The sequence below is a fragment of the Dicentrarchus labrax genome, unplaced genomic scaffold, assembly GCF_905237075.1.
Source record: "Dicentrarchus labrax unplaced genomic scaffold, dlabrax2021, whole genome shotgun sequence".
In the NCBI taxonomy this organism is placed as follows: Eukaryota; Metazoa; Chordata; class Actinopteri; family Moronidae; genus Dicentrarchus; species Dicentrarchus labrax.
In genome coordinates, this window is record NW_026136713.1 from 7,760,589 (window position 1) to 7,778,250 (window position 17,662).

Genomic DNA, 17,662 nt, shown 5'->3' on the forward strand with positions numbered 1-17,662 from the left:
GCAATCCATCCAACAGTTATTGAGACATTTCATTCAAAACCACAAATGTCAACCTGCTGGTGGCTATAGAGTGATGGAGACGACGAGTCTGTCTGACGTCAGCGATTTGTCATTGTGGGTTTGTAACGATGTGCATGTGTTCAATGTGTTAAAACTGTATCAGACTGCATGAGTGTGTGTGTGTGTGTGTGTGAAGGCAGTAGTGTGTTTCTGTGAGTATCTCTATGTGTGAGTCAGTGAAACACACACACATACACACACACAGGTTGAGCTCTGGGGCGCAGGACGACAGGCCGGACGTCTCGACAAGAGTGTTTTCCCGCACCCTCGAGACACGGGGAGTCTGGGAGTAAGGGGGGCGGAGGGGTTATTTTATTTTTATTTTGAGTGTTTAATGTATTAAAAGGGGCCGGGGTAATGAATTATAATCTTTAATGCAGAAACCGATCGATACCACCAAGAGAATAAATCAGCTTTTACTGAGAGCGTCAAAGCCCCTTAATACACTAGGGGAGAGAAAGGGAGTGCATGAGGGAGGAAGAGGAGGAGGGAGGGAGCAGCAGGGACAAACTGTTAGGAGAGGAGGAACGATCCCGAGTGAAGCACAGAGAGAGAGGGAGAGAGAGAGAGAGAGAGAGAGAGGAGGATGATGAAATAGAAGAGAGAGGGGAGGGTGGTGTAAAGAGGAAGGGATGGAGAGACGGATGGAGGCAGAGGGAGGGAAGTTATAGATGAACAGACTCACCTTTGGGCTAACCTCATTGAGTAAAAGCCCGGTAAAAGAACGAAGATTTTGACAGTTTTGTGAGGAGGCGAGGTTGTAGGGTCAGCCGGTGTGTGCGCACACACTCCACTTACTTGTTATTTCTTCACCTAGTTGTATTGTGTTCCCTCTCAGTGATCCCCTCCCCAACTTCTGTTGCCTGGAGCAAAATATAATTAATTGAATTACACCACCACTTCTCGATCAAAGATCACCTCGACGTTCTTTTGTCTGTGTGCCTGCCCAACCGGGGGCCTCTGCTGGGAGAAAATGCCTAACAACAATCCATGAATTACAACTTTTTATTAACCCAAAGTGAAGTTTCTGTAGTGTGCACTGATTCTAAATCAGCCAGACCGCAGAAACAGGCCTGGGAAGAGTCGAAGAACAGCTTGATTTGGATTCAGTTGATAGTTGCACAGATTCCTCTCAGAGGCAAGCAGCGGGACTAAACAGAAATCTAATGCACCTGTAAGTATTTAGGATGACTAGCCTGTTCCGTTAGTGGACAAAGTGGTTTAAACAAAGTTTTTTGGTCGCTGGAGGCTCTTTAGTGAGACACAGTCATTAAAATTTGATTGCTCAGGCAAAGAGTGGAGGTAAATGGTTCAGAGGGGGTTGATGAGAAACGATATACATGGGCAGCAGAAGTGGAAACAGTCTTCTTGGTTTGGGAAAAAAGAAAGAGGGAGCACCTCATCGAGGAAGAGGAAATAGAAAGCGAAGGCTTTACAGAGAGAAAGGCCAAAAACATTGAAAAGGAGTGCTGAAAAAGTGATGTTAGCCGATAGTGTTACACCCTTCAGGTGCTCAATAATTAAGCAGCTGAGCAGACTCTTGAGATCCAACTGTGATGTCAACCAAGGCAGCCATCCATCATTCATCGCTTTAGGAATCAGGAGTGGAGATGGCACTTAATCACTCATTTTGTGCCAAGACTTTTCTCTGACAAGTATTTTTTTTTCCAAGGCTTTTTTTTGACTGATTTTGTGTTGTTGCTGCTTGTTATGCTTGCAGGGTTAAAATACAAGTCTATTTCAGTAAGAGGATCCTGCTGAATAAACAGGGGTTGAATCATATTCCTGTTTTTCATTCATACTCCTTTTCAAGTGCCTATCTCTAAACATTTCTTGATAAATGACAAAAAACAAACAAACCTGTGAACGTTCTCGCCACAAGGCTCCTCCGTTGAGAATTTAAAGCCTTAGCCTTCAGTTTTTGTCTGTGGGTGCTGTCTGTCTGTGTGCCTGAGGGCGTGTGATTGTTGCATTGCACTCATAATAAGCCTCTGAGTGACTGGCAGAACCAATATCTTGCTATCGCTTTGCCCTGCGCTCACTCAGGCGGCTCGGTGTGCAGCCCCCGTCATGCATCTCAATTCCACAAACACAATGTTCGGAGCCGAGAGAAGGGGCCTGCTTTTTGATTAATGTCACCATGACAACTACATAATTCATGAATTGTATTAGCGATCCATTTGTCATTTGCAAATCATAATTCAGGATGTGTGTTTGGGGAGGGATGACTGGAGAGAAAGAGCTACGGCCTGCCATTATCCTTAGTGTTGTCTTCTGCATACACACACACTCAAAAACAACCCCTGCCGGAAATGCTGACGTATCCTTATCCTAATCTGGGAGGCAGAGGCTCTTTGGAAGCTGCCTGTCTTATAAGAGGGTCCTTTTAGCTTCATGATGAACTCTCAGGTCTGCTCATTTGGAAAGCTGCATGCTAATTCACCCCTCTTCATCCGTCTGTCTGTCTGTCTGTTGGCAGAGGCCTTGCCGGCTCTACACTGACACCATTTGGTGCAACAGTGAAAGGAGTTAAGGAGGATTCTCATTAAAGCACTAGTGCAGATCATTTGCCATTAGATCAATGGCTGGATTTACACAGGAACCCTAAAATGAAATGGGATTTTCAACCATATGTGAGCCAGATGGCGGGGTTTCTCTGTGTTTATCCTGCTGTGCACAGATCAGATCCGGGGTTTATCATTAGATTTGTGTATTTATTTTGCTTCCTGCATAAATCCGACCCGTTAGAGTGATGACTCAAACTCGATTGCGGATGACTTAATAATATTTTAGTTTTTTTTTATCTTGAATAGATTTTTGTAGCACCTTTATTAGGTATGTCAATTCCAGATTTTTTAGCTTTTGGTTCAACTTGTTTCAGAGCTAATATTCAACATTTAATGAATACCCAGTATCTGACAGCTTCTCCTATGTGCTCCGCTCTTAAAAGTGATTTTTTGACTATGAGTAAGCCAACTTAAAGAGGAGGTGATCAGAAGAAACAGCAGGAATACCGAATATTTTTAGCTAATCCTTTAAAGGTTTATAGAAGACAGGATGAAGCATTTCTAGCACTGAACTTTAATGCTTGAGTATTTGTATATAGGGTTTTTTACTTCTACCAGTATTGCTCCGTATTTCTTATTTGTTTCCAAGGAACTACATATAATGCTGTGTGGGAGAGATTTACAGTGTGTGTATTTTCTGTAATATATATGATATATATGATCTATATATATATATATATATATATAGATCATATATAGAATATACCTTATTGGCAGCTGCTATAAAAAAGTAGGAACTAAGGAATTGAAAAATTAGATACTGAAAAGTATATATAGCAGCAACATTTTAATGTAACTTATCAACTAATTTGTCGTAAGGGGAAAATAACTAAATTATTAACTGATGTATTCAGCTTATTTCTGAATTATCTAATAATGTTTTTCTATATTTTGTCATTTTAGTCAGATAACTCACGGTTGAGATGTTTATTGCTGCAGCACAACACAGTTAAGAGTTTGGCGTCGAGGCTCCGACATCATCACTCCCCGCAGTTGTGTCTACATAGAGATATCGGAGAAAGATGATGAGCAAATCTTAAACCAACTAGCCGGAGCCAGCAGCTGGATGCTGGGGTGGTGGTTTAAGAACAGGCAGTGGCAATACTGATGCAAGGCAGCAGTGGCACTGACAGAGCAGAAGAATAGATGGGAGATTTTGCAGCTTAAATACAGCGTTAAATTGGGAGGGTGTGTTTGGTTTATGATTATGGAGTCTTAGACGTGCGTAGAGCAGTGCAGCTCGAGTTCACTACCTGAATTAGCTCGCAGGCGTTGCTCCATTTTTGGGGCTCCACACTAGAGAGATGCTTCATTCCTTTATAACTCAGCAACACTGGAAATCATTTATTCATTCAAGTATTCAAAAATACTAGAACAATGTCATATTTATAATAGACACACATACAAAAAGCATCAAAACAGTTTGCCAGGGGCACATAATATAAAACATTCATTTTTTTTAATTGAGTGTGGACTGCAGTTCTTTCTCAGGCCGTTGCAGTGTCGTCACTGGAGAGTTGATTGTCTGGAAGGCAGAGAAGATCACAAGCTCACAGACACATGCATGTTTTATTAAAAAGAAGCTGTTCTTTTGAGTGACTGAAGATGTTAAGACCACTCTCTGAGCACAGTTTTACTTTGCAGTCCAATTTCTATTCAGCTTGACATTTAACTTGTTACCCAATAGACCTTTCACAATACAGTGCATATAGCTTGAAACTACAAACACTCCATCTCAACAGGTCATTTATATAACTTGTTAGTGTGGACATTTCTGAAAGTGTACAGACATGGACACACATCTTCCTCATTCTACTTTCTCCTCCTCAACTCTGCCTTCATCCTCCTCAACACTCTCCTGACTGGTCAATAATGCGTCTGCTGGCTGAGGTGCGTTTGTTTCGCCTTTCTCTCCCTCCCAGAGGACAGAGGAGGTGTTCTGGCTGGAGCGCAGGCGCAGGCGGGGCGGCGTTTTGTGGTCACCAGGACTGAATGATTGGGAAACTCCAGAGCCTCCTTTGGCCAACCCAAGCCCCCAGCCATGACGGGATCCCAGCTTACGACGGCCACTTGAGCCAGAGTGCATGGCTGGAGTCCCGGGAACTGAGATGTCCGGATCTGCTTTTCTCATTGGAGAGGGAGAGACAGGAGCACTGCGGGGGTCTGAAACAGGATGAAATGGATTAAAGGATGGTTATTATTACTTAAATCCCATGTTTATACAAAGGCCATGGTAGTAATCTTATAGGTGATCAGTAAATCATACATTCTGAGATATAAGTATAATCAACGTCCAGGACCCTCAGGGTGATGGTTTCCAACATTTGTCTTCCTCTGTGCTAAACCTCTCACTGTGTGCCACCAAGTGAAACAAATCTCCTCGACTGCTTTACAGCACAAACCAGGAATGTACATAAAAACTTCTCTTCCAGTGCAGATGCATTTTTTTAAAGACTCTGACGACGATGGGTGCAGAAATAAATTAAGGAAATGTGATGAGTAACACATTAAACCCAGTGAATAGCTCCTGATGGCCAGGCAGCGCTGCCAACCATCAGTCTGTGAGTGTGTGAATATGTGAAGTGTTGTGTGAAGCGCTTTGTTCTGCTTAAGTAGAAAAACATTTAAGTGCTTATTTACCCCTATTTAGCAAATATATGTAAACAATTAAATGTACATGCTTTATACTTGTATGCAATGCATGTATGTATTTATCCATTCATTTGTAAACTGTAGAAATTGTTAATTATGATATAAACGTAATTACATATATGGACATATTTTAAATGTAGTAACCTCTTCTTACAATTTAATTTGAATTTAATTTCACTTTGCCTTTATGGCATTTAGTGCACAGTCATAGTAATAAATGCCATAATCAACAGGGGCAAAGAAGAATGAAGAAATGTTGCACACTTTACACTGACATTACTGAAAATGCAACATTCAAGACATTAAAGGCAGAACGCAGTTTCTAAACACAACGTTCAAAGTTGGCCCCTCCTCTCCAGCTCAGTGACACCAGAGGCATTTGTGCTACAGTCTGCTGTTATTGGCTGGGGGCTGTGCACCCACTGCCCAAAGGTTGACACCCAGAAACAACCCAAACACAGCAAAGTTAAGAAAATACAGGCAGAGGGCTGCAGGGTCTCTGCAGATAGATACTTCTAGTGGGTCGTAAGTGATAATTAAGAGGATTTTATTTTTGTATGTTTCCTAGGAAACAATGTACAGCCGTACTCATTCTGCCTTTAAACTCACGAAATGAAACAACATCTTTACGCTCAAGCTACAGGCTGTGTGAGTTCAATGTGTTGTGGGCTTTTTCAATGAATTCAGTGTGAAGGAGTTCAGTACCTTTGTTTTATTACACAGTCCTGCATTTGAAATGAGAATTGTAATCAGGAAACTGAAAAATTATAATGCTAAAATTAAAACGCTACATTGAAAATGTGTCTGCAACATGGTCAACAATGTGTTATTCGTGTTGTTTAAATTGTAATTCTAATCTAAGTATATTTAAATGCATAAATAATTAATTAAAACAATTCTGGAAAATCTAAAAGCACAGTACTTAACAAAGGAGCTTAACAAGCCTGACCTTTATTTTTAAAATGTGATTCAGAATTCAACAGTAGATTATATGACATTAAAATAACTTGATGGAAATTATTCATAAATTCTCACTTAGTTTAATGAGATAGAGAACTGCTGTGGTCCCATCTTCAGAGAGCTGTAACACCGACTGCAGCATAAAAACTGACCTGAGACCAGTGGTCAAGGTCAAGTGTTAATCTGCCACAATGCAGGTTAGTTTCAGGGTTGAATGTAGGTGTTATGGGAAATGTCACCTCAAACACAGAAGACAGGAGGGAGTGAAGTTTGTGGGAAATGTCATCCAATAAAGTCATATACTGTGTTTGCTACACGCATCATCTATGGGAGAGATTTTCTACTTCTTCCACTTGGTGTGTAGTTGAGGGATTGAGTCTCTCTGAGATTCAGGCTCAAACAAAAACACCAGTCCTCTTGTTGAGGAGCAGAAAGCGAGTTTAGGAAAGCTGGGTTTTAGGGGGATAATAGAAAACACAAATTAAATTAAATGGGGACAATAACAGTAGGTCAAAAAGAGAGAAAAAAATATGAATGCAGGTTGGGGCTTAAATCCCGGCTTTGAAAATGTCTGCAGAGAGTTTTTCCCGTCTCTCAGCCAGTAATTTCATTCAACAGTCAAGGTGCATAAAAAGAGAATAAAAGCCTCGCGAATATTTTCCTTTCAACATGTGGTTAGCAGAGAAAGCCGGCCTCAGTAAGTCTTGGCACTCTGCAGGGAGAGATCTAAGGAGAGGAGAGTGGTATCAATGCTGACCACACTTGGTAGTCATGAGATGATTTGTATGCATGCCTGTAGCCTCGCTTGATGGGGTGAGCATGTGAGCATATCTTTGTGAAAACCGGTCGGCTGGTGTTTGTGTGTGTGTGGTCTCACCAGGCTGAGGTGCGTGTGTGTCTGATGTAAATTCGGTGCTGTCGGCCAGGTTTTCCACGCTGCCCGCGGCGGTGAATAGGGCGCGCCCCTCTCTTCCTCCTCCCCGGGGTTTGATTAGCTTCTTCATCCTGTCTGCAATCCAGTTAGATTTCCTACGAGGACACAGAGGACAGGGACCATTTACAAAGAGGGATGAGCTGGTAGTGTGTGTGTGTGTGTGTGTGTGTGTGTGTGTGTGTGTGTGTGTGTGTGCACATGTGATTTTCCAGAAAACACTAAGAGGATGCCAAGTGTCACGAAGGCTGCATCTTGTTTACAAAAATGCATTGTGTTTGTTTCCTGCAAGTTCAAAATGTTCCATAAAGTGCCAACTGTCATTTGTTAGGGCAAAGAAAGCACTTTGTAACACGACATCAAGAAAATCCATTTGGAAATGATATAATTAAAATGTCGTTACCATATTAATCTTTAGCACTGGGGACAAAATGCATGTTTGGGAAACTTTCAAAGAAAAAACAATTTGTACACAATACGAATCATTAAAATTTAATTTACAGTTGCCAGATGTCCAATACAAGACAGGTACAAGTCCTCTGAGAGAAACGCCCTGTTCTCTTCTTCTAAAGTGACAACAAGTTATGAACTAAGACAGCTGCACTTCAAAAACACAAAAACTAATTCTGTACACAAATTACAAATGGAGGCAAACAACCAAAAAACTGTTTGAGGAAAATAGTGTATGCATTGTCTCTCTCTCTGCACAGTCTGGAAGAGAAACCTTCATAACAAGAAAAAATATGATTTAATCCAAATGGTTGAATTGTATTCAGCTGGTCATACTCAAAATGTATCAGAGCTGATATTTGCTCCAACAAAACAACGGGGAGAGAAGGAAGAAGGGAATGATAAAATGGTAAACCAAAGTGTTGAGATTGTTTTTGTGTTACTTTGTAATTATATTTTAATGTTCTTAATTAACAAAATGTGTATGATAATGTCATAAAAGAGATGGTTGCCTAATAATCATATACATACAGAGGGACAATAGAATACAATAATCCTGCTATAAATCCTATTTTTGTGAGGTTTTTATGTTTTTTATTATGTAATATCTGCCATTTCATTTTATCACTATCCACATTACACCTGCTTCTATTTCCTATTTATTTGTGCATTTTTACTCTTTAATTTCTTCTTAAAATGTTTTGTATCCATTCATGTTTTAATGCCATTTGCTGTTTTTCTTTGTGTGAAGCACGTTGAATTGTCTTTGTGTCTGAACTATGCTGTACAAACACACTTGCATACCTTCACCCTAACTAATAAACTGGCAGCTCGGTGTATAAGTGCATATATATTTTAATATAGTACTTGGCCTTGCTGGCAGGAGGTTGCATGCTGGGCTCGAGGACTCTATACTGATCCATGATCTTCTCCACCAACTTCTGCTTCTCCCGACGGAGTTCGCTCAGCTTCTCCCTGAAGGAAAAAACACACAAAGCATCAGAACAAAGCTGCTGAGAGGAGGATGAAGGAAAGGGAGGACTGTTTGATTCGTGTCATGCATTCATTATCTGTGTGAGTAGATGAGATTATTTAGGAAGTGTGTATGTGATGTGACTGATAGCGTATGAATCAGCCCATTCCTATAAACTCATTACTGAGAAAGAGAGCCTGCTGTGCTGTTTGAACTGGATTCTTTTTAAACCAGCAGATCAGAAAGAAGAAAATGTTCATGTTCATGTGCTGCTGGTGGGTAGAGGGTTCAGGGTTCGAGCTGCGGTGTGGACAAACATAAAGCAGGACAGTGATGAAAAAATAGCCTGTGTGCTCACTAAACCTCCGCTGAATGAAAGACGGCTCAAAAGCAAAATACTGAGCGTAAAGTCGGTGCCAGTATGAGTCTGACCATTTGTTACTGACACACAGCTGTGAGCAGAAAAGATCAGGAAGGTTATTAAAGACGAGCGATGGTCAGTATCAAGGCCTGTGTACATTCTTAGTCATGCTGGCGGCTTGGCTCTGGGGATGGGAATGTCAACTGGACGGTTATTCTGTGAGTCACCACTTTGTTCCTGAAATATCTCTACAAATATTCGATAGCAAGCTAAAAAATAAATAAAAAAATAGAAACAAAGCCGACTCTGCTTTGAGGGTGACACTGAGAGACACTGTTGCACTGCAAACATTCATGGAAGATCCTGTTATATATACAGGATTACCTTGCAACAAATACAGTAAACATGGTTTTTAACTAAAACAGCAGCAGCAACATAACATATATACAGTATATAGCCTATTTCTGTGTTAATTATTTCTATATTCTGTCTCTGTCTCTGTCCTTCTGTCGTTACCTCTGTTCTCTCTCTCTCTCTCTCTCTCTCTCTCTCTCTCTCTCTCTCTTTCTCTCACTCTCTCTGACTCTCTCTCTGTCTCTGTCTCTGTCTCTCTCTCTCACCCCAACTGGTCGAGGCAGACGGCCACCCACCTAGAGCCGGGGTCTGTCCGAGGTTTCTGTTTTTCCTGAAATAGTTTTATAAAGAGTTCGGTCTAGACCTGCTCTATTTGAAAAGTGTGCTGAGATAACTTCTGTTATGAATTGGCGCTATACAAATAAAACTGAATTGAATTTAATTGAATATTTATTGTTGTAGCCAAGCTAACAGCATGGCTCTATGGATGGCAACGTCCAAAATACCTCAACAACTATTTGATGGATTCCTATGAAATCTGATCAATCCTACTGGGTCTGGTAATCTTTTAATGAAGCGCCATGCACCATGAGTCGTTTAGCTCAAAGCATCACTGTACCTGTATACAGCCTAACGTGGCGTAAGAGTCATCATCTTGTTATTTTTCATATTTCTGATCTAACACATTGTATTTTCCAATTCAATAATGTGGCCATCGACTCTGCTTATATTTTGTGTACTTCAGACTTTTTCTGTTTTCATTGCCTCTTCAAAATCTGTTTGTGTATCAACTACAAACCAAAACATCTTGCTTGCAGCAGCATTTATTAAATACGTTTGGAGTTTGATGAAGCACTCTTGAAGGCCACTTTGGTTCATTTTAGGAAAGCTTGTGAGGCCTGCTCACGTTTGCTCACTGAATTCACAACACGAGTTCGGAAGGGCAAAGTCGCTGCATCATTTGATCAACATCACTCACAACAAAAGTGATTTTGTAAATCAAACAATCTAAACTGTCTTTCACACTTTCCAATGTCTTAAATATATTTTACCAGACACTTCTTCAGGGAAAACAAAGAGAAGACTGACTAAGACTGCTAAGAGGCACGAATCCTAGATGTCTGTGAAGTGTGTTTATAAATTTATCTTAAAAACCAAAATTCAGACTTAACTATATCACATGGATTAATATGTAGCACATTGTTACATCATCCTGCTTGTCATTTCATATTTTCATGTTGAGCTTGTCTTTGCTCTTCATTCCACTGAGGAACACCAATAAAAAGCTGAATATGAGCCTCAGTCAGACTCAGTTTTGTCTTCATCTAATTTTAATGCCTGTTTTTCTCAGCAAGAGAAACTGCTGGCTATGAGATAATAACATCCGCCCCCGTCCACCCCTGATACCCTATTTGGACTAGCATCCTGATGTTAGTTTGGATTACATTCTCATTTCTGATGAACTACACCACAGTTTACTTGGCTCAGGACACAGACCTGGATTTCCTGCTCAAATAAACCAAAACTGTAGGAATAAACACTACAGTTTAAATAAAGTGCTCTAAAAATGCACCACTGATTATAAACCTTAGACCTTAATGATAAGACTTTTTATATGCCAACGGTGCTGCCTTCAAACTGTGATACATATTTGTTTTAATCTGTAATTTCTTTGGCTTTAATGCTGAAAAATCATTGAATAATGTCTGATTGAATATTCGACTCGCTCCAATCAACTGGATCAGGAGAATTTGACTGTAATTCAGAAGGAAAAGGACTGATCAGGGAATGAGCACAAACTCTTTTTTCAAGTACCATTACCCCAAATATAAATATAATAAAAAAAGAAGCATGGATAGGGTGACACTGGTTCAAGTCTGGTTTGATGTGGACGGGCAGAAAACAAACTTGGCAGTGACACTCTGAAGGTCACCCCGAGAGTGATGCAATAGCATCTTAAGTGAGTCCCGTCTATATCAAAAGTGCTTGATATTAGCGACGGCGTGTTGATTGCGTCACTCTAGCTAATTGAATTTCAGCAGTGTCTGTCACCAGTACCTTGCAAACTTGCTACCCGAGTGATGCTGAGTTTTATATAACGATTCACTTTTTAACAATCATGTGTTCTCAAAAACAATAGTGTCTTGTAGTGCACCTCCTTATATCCTTGAAATTGTATTAGCTGTTTGCCATTTTGGGGAAGCGCAAGAAGGTATAAAAACAACACTGACATCTCGCCTGACAAATGGAAATCCAATATCTCTTTTCCCTCTGTTTTACTTTGTAGTTAACTTCTGAGGGAAATACTTAATGCTATGTTCACCAGGTAGTTGCGGCTGCCTGCATCTGGAAACGACACAACCAAAAGCAGTAAAGTTGCAGCTCATAAAACAAAAAAAAAAGGGTCTGAAAGACTCAAAAGTGCTGTGTAGAGCTGAGGGGAGCTGTCAGTACAAACAACCCTTTTCACATGTACTCATTTGATCTATTGTTAATATAAAAATATAGATTAGAGCAGCATTAACTCCTCCCTCAGTGTGCCCGATGTTCAGGTGTTAACATGTAAATTAAATCGGGCGTTAGTCTGTCCTGTTAAAGGTACCTTGTGAATTTATCTTGTAAACTAGTTTTCTTGTTCGCCACCAAAACTCATTGTGTGTATCCTTAATAGCAAACAAATGAGTTGGATGCAGTTCCTTACTCATAAAACATTTGCAAAGCAGATTACTTTTATATTTTGGAATAAGCATTGTTTTTGCTGACTTGCAGTCTTCTTCTTCTTGCGTTTTCCTGGTGCACTGATGTGTTTCGTTTGGTTACTGCCAGCCACTTGTAGTCAGAAATATATACAAAGTGTGACCCTGCTCATCAGAACATTCCTGCGTAGCACTGCTAAAACTAATAAAAATGTTGTTATTAAACTGTTTAATCTTCTGCCTTTAATCTTCAGAACTCTGAATGTTAGCCTGAAATTCTTACCTTTAAAAAATTAGGTAAAACTACATTTTTCCATTCTGTGTCAATCTATAATCTATATTACACATATTATTTGTTTGTTCCAAAGATTCACTGAGGTGATATCTTCTCTTATTAGTCAGATCCAGGATCCATCCTTCCAGCATTTTTTCTGTAATTATGTAAATGTAAAATATATTCTGCAGGGAGCTGAACTAAAATGTGCTGTGAAACTGTGAAACATTTTTCTCAGTAATTTAGGAAAGAAAAAGTGAAACCTGTGTGGAAAACATCATTTCAGGAATTAAAGCTTAAAATTAAGCTACCAAAAGAAATTTCGTAGCTTAAGAGAAATTTGGCTCATTAGACTTAATGGGTGAAGCCAGCACTGCATGCTCACTATTAGTTCTGGATTAATCTGTTACCAGTCTATTAGTGATTTAAAAGGACGACTGCTGAGTGCTGTTGGACTGTGAAATTGTTGTCTTGCAGTCTCAAATCTTTACATACAGTAAGTGTATTAAAACACTGTGTTACTGCCACCAATAAAGTTACCAATGTTAACAAATTGCTTTTAGTCTAACACACACACTCCATAAAGTTTGTTGCTATAATTTGAACAATAGCGTTAAGATGCTTTGTTGTTTGATCCGCTTCTGTTTTTTGTCAGCAATTCCCAGCAAGACAAATTATCTGGATTGTGTTTGTGTGTGTGTGTGAGTACTCACTGGTATTCCCTCTGCTGTGAATAATGCTGGTCACGGCGCTCCAGGCTCTGCTCCAGTAAGGCCCGGTTCTCCTTCAACAGACCCTGGTTCTGCTCCGCTAACTGTCGGTTCTCCTCCTCCATGTTCCCCTTCAGCTGGGTCAACAGCTACACACATAAGGCCAGGAACGTGAAGCAAAATGAATAGTTAGGTAAGATCAATTAATATAGCTTTTGTTTGCATCTGTATCCATACTACAAAGACTAATTAGTAAGTATAGTCAATCAGTGTTATTTATAAAGCCCAAAATCAACAAATCAAAAATGTTCTGGGGAGAAATATGGTACAAGTTAAAGTATGAGCATGCCTGATGATGTGAGTGTGTTAGCGCATTTAAAGGAAATGGACAAAGTATGAAAAGCAAATATAAAAGGACATCTAAAACAAAGAGTGCATGTGCAAAGGATCTCTATGCAGGTTGACTAAAATTTAGTTAAAAACCAGTTGCGATTCTGACATATTGATATGTCTGCTTTGAAAAATGTGTATTAGGTGAATAAATGATATCAAAATATCACTTGTTTAATAAAACCTTACAAAACTGAGAAGCACAAGGTTAGATCTCACCACCACTGAGTAACTGAATGACACACCTGCAGACTTCACGGCCTCACAAATGACCAAAGAAGTCAAGCAGCTGCTCCATGAACCTGTCTGAGCAAAACCTGAACACTGACAGCTTCATAAAGACACAGTGAACATCCAAGGCTAACACACAAAACCATATCACCTAGTCTATGAAGCAAAACTAAGCAGTAAAAGAGCTCTGAGCTTTTATCTACATCTGAATAGATGTTTAAGCTTAGAAAACTTTCCAAGTAACTCTTTCTAAAATCTGAAAAAACACTTACTTTGCAAGCTTATACAAGTCTTACAAGAAGGTACAGTCACACCTTTACTGAACATTTCTCCTAATTTTTTATCAGTGAATCTGATTCCAATTATTTTTGCCGTCTTAGCCACAGTCCTGTTCAATTTAGCCCCATCAGTTAGCACAGCTGCTGCAACAGGTTAATTGTGAGTCCACACAGGCTCCAAACTGAACTTTTGATCAAAGAGAAGAGTTGCCACCTCTGCAAAACAGTATAATGAGAAGCTCGGGTGTCTGATTGAACCACCTGCTATATAGCATTTTGTGGGGCAGAATAAGGCGTCCATGCTGGGAATGCTGATACTTCAACATTTTTAGCAGTGTTTTGAATTACGGGACAATTTAACTCGAGTGGGGAAAGAAATGATTTAGCAAGAAATAAGGCAAAAAAGGACCTAGAAATAGTAATTTGAGAGAAATTAGGCTGAACAGACTCAACAGGGGAGGCCTTCGCATTTAGCATTAATCTGCTACTTGTTAGTTATTTAAAGGAATAGTTCCACATTTTGGGAAGTTCATTTACTTTCTTGCCAAGAGTCTGAAGAGAAAATCGATACCACTCTCACGTCTGTACAGTAAATATGAAGCAACTTCCAGCTGGTGATTAGCAATTAGCTTAGCACAGATACTGAAAGCAGAGGAAAACAGCTAGCCTGGTGCAGTCCAAAGATAACAAAATCCATCTACCAGCAGCTGAAAATAAGAATTATGTAATTAATACATGGTATTTCCTTTCTTTAATTATGTACTATTTATTTGCTTGATACAGTAACTTCCTGGAGTCTCTGGTTGCCTGGCTGTTATGTTTGGAACTCCTGTTTACAGTCTTTATGCTAAGCTAAGAAGTTAACCTGGTACCATCTACATCTAGTGCAAAGGTTGACATTATGCAAAGAGAAAACTGTCCCACCACTTGACAATAATCCAGAAAACAGGCTAGTCTACGTTTGACTTGAATCCTGCACCGATTCTGTATGTATCTGCTTCTTCTGGTGCAAAATTTCCACCCACATATATCAGCAGACTAAATGTCCTGTACCAAACTTTACAGGACCAGTTTATTTAGGATTTAGTTTCATGAACAACATATATATAGAAGAAAAGCAAGAGGTAACATCTGCTGGTTAACTTCTTAAGCTTTGTACAGGAAGTCAATTTCCACCTGTTTCGTCCCTCAAACAACTGGAGACTTTCCTGCTTGAAGTACGTTTTAAATATTTTGCACTTGTTTGACAGCATTGCCTTACAAGGCTGAAGCTGTTCTGAAGGCAAAGATGTCCCTACTCTCTATTAGCTACTTGGTATTCATTTTCTGTTTGGACCAAAATATAATTTTTTCCCCTAATATGTCCTGCTGAAATTGGCTCTAAATCAAGTAGTAATCAGCTACCAACTGTTCCCCACTGATGATATGATAGCTGCTCCTCCCTGACCACAAACTATGTAAAATACTCTCTAAAACCGGCAATGAAGTCCTAATACATTTTGTTTAATTGCCCAATAATGCTTTAAATAAATTTGTTTTTTTTATTTCAAGAGGGTAATTTATCTGAGTGTCGCCACTGTGAAGCACTAAATCCCTTTTTTGCATGCCAATGGTCGCCTGGCAGCTTGAATACAAAACACCTGTGTGTGTCTGCAGGTGTGTAGATACATTTCTGTGTGTGTGTGTCTCTGGTTAATACCTGGTACTGGCTGGTGAGGCGGGCGTTGCTGAGGTCCAGGCTCTGGTTGGTTTCCCTCAGGGCGCTGAGCTCCCCCTGCAGTCGTGTCCGCTCCAGCTGGGACGCGCTCAGCTCCCCCCTCAGCACAGAGCCCTGAGCCAGCAGCTCCGCCTGTGACGCCAACCACTCCTTCTGCTGGGCCTGCAGCCTGCAACACCGACACACACTGGCTTTACTCATCGCTGTCACTGTTGTGTGTCCTGTAAAGTGCTGTGCACCATTGTTTGGTAAGTGCTCTCAAACTGAAGCTCATTATTATATTATTACACAGCACGAGTCCTCACAAAGACAGATAACGACCGCAGAAAAATCTGACACAATCTCAGACAAAAGCAAAAAGAAGAAGAACACATTATGGGGTCACTCAGTGGTTTTAGACCATTGCTTACAAAAACAGTAGCATTATCGAGCAAAGCAATCATCTTTGTTTTATTTTGTAATGAGAACTGTAATGAGATGAGATGAAACTCTTAATTATCACTGTGGGGGACATTAGGTAATATTCACTAATAAACATCTCACATTTTATGTTCCCAGTGTTGATTCAAAGTGTTTTTGAATGAGAGCTTTTATCTGTGTTAAAGGACCAGTGTGAAGGATTCAAAGACATCTAGTGGTGAAGTTGCAGATTGCAACCATCTGAATACAGCTCAACCTTCCAAAGTGTGTAGGACAAACTATGGTGGCGAACGGAGCTATCTAGAGCCACTGTTTGATTTGTCTATTCTGGGCTACTGTAGAAACATGGCAGTCCCTTGATCTAATTGATTAATTGATTTCCTTGATTCACAATATTCTTGATTAAGCGATAAAATGTTCAGTCTATAAAATATCAGCAAACAGTAAAATTGACAAGTTCCTAGAGTCCATGGTGACATTATTTGTCTGATCAACTATGTAAAACTCAAACATAATAAAGTTACAATGATAGAAGGAAAAACAGGCAAATATTCACATCTGAGAAGCTATAACTAATGACAGTAGAGACCTACAATGAGTGATTTTTTTGTCCACTTTACTGGCAGCAGAAAAAAATTGTGAATATAGCAGTGACACATCATCACATTTTAAGTTGATGTGTCGAAATTGTTCATGAAGAGTTCACCCTCTTTTGGCTCCTGAGGAAAATATCTGTCTCTTGAGCTGCTATATGCTCCACTATGTTCACCAGCTGGTCGCTAACTTTGTCTTTCTGCTGTTTGGTGCTGAGCAGGTAGTGTACAGTGGGTTTCTAGAGCTTTTTCACTGAAGACGACACTATAAGAGCGATGAGAGTGAACCAAAATAGAGAATTTGCAGGGCCAGAGAGGTAAACAATGGTCTGAAACTCACTATGAGTCTGCATAATGCTGAGGGGAGCTGCAGATTCATCAGTACAAGTGACCCCTTTCACATTGTTTTCACATTTGATACATTGTTATTATAAAATTATTAATCAATTATCAAAATAGTTTCCAGTTAAATTTTTTGTCTAATTCAGTTAAAATATTACATTCCTAAACAGGTAAACACATATTTTAATTGCATGGAAATGCTCATTTTATATATATACTTAAAATTCCTTTATTGCAGGTTTTTTCATTACATTATTCTGTGTTAATTTATTTTTGTACGTGTTAATAGACGATGATTTAACGTCCAACCATGTCCGTCTGAATTGCTTTAATGTGTATTATTGTACACACTATTTCTAATTGAATGGTGCCTAATACAATACTGTAACAGAGTCTTTAAATGAAACATCTTTGTGGCTTTCTGCTGAACTGCAGAACAACACTGGGCATAAATGGTTAGCTTCCTCCTGATTTTTGTTTTATTGAATGATTTATTGCTACCTGTTTTAAATTTTGTTGCAAGTGTTTCAAATGAGTCTATCATACTGTTTGTAATCATCTGTGAATAGACTTCAAATCCCTTCCCTGTCCACTCTTTAAGTAATTTATTCATTTTATTAAGCAGAAAATCTGGATCTCTCTCAAATATATGCAGTCTTTGTCAAACTCTAATTTATTAATCTATTTTCAAACATCTATTATT

The 17,662-nt window shown here is 39.5% G+C and overlaps 1 protein-coding gene across 1 annotated transcript in view; it reads right to left on the reverse strand.

Annotated features, from left to right (window-relative positions):
- Positions 1–3,939: 3,939 nt before the first annotated feature.
- Positions 3,940–17,662, reverse strand: part of ccdc88b (coiled-coil domain containing 88B) — a 44,532-nt gene continuing 30,809 nt past the window's right edge. Inside the window, exons 23-27 of the mRNA XM_051420482.1 lie at positions 15,587–15,773; positions 12,992–13,137; positions 8,488–8,595; positions 7,117–7,268; positions 3,940–4,790 (exon numbers count right to left, since the gene is read on the reverse strand). Coding sequence (XP_051276442.1) covers positions 4,435–4,790; positions 7,117–7,268; positions 8,488–8,595; positions 12,992–13,137; positions 15,587–15,773 — 949 coding nt within the window. The 3' untranslated portion in view covers positions 3,940–4,434. The remainder of the gene's footprint in view (positions 4,791–7,116; positions 7,269–8,487; positions 8,596–12,991; positions 13,138–15,586; positions 15,774–17,662) is intronic.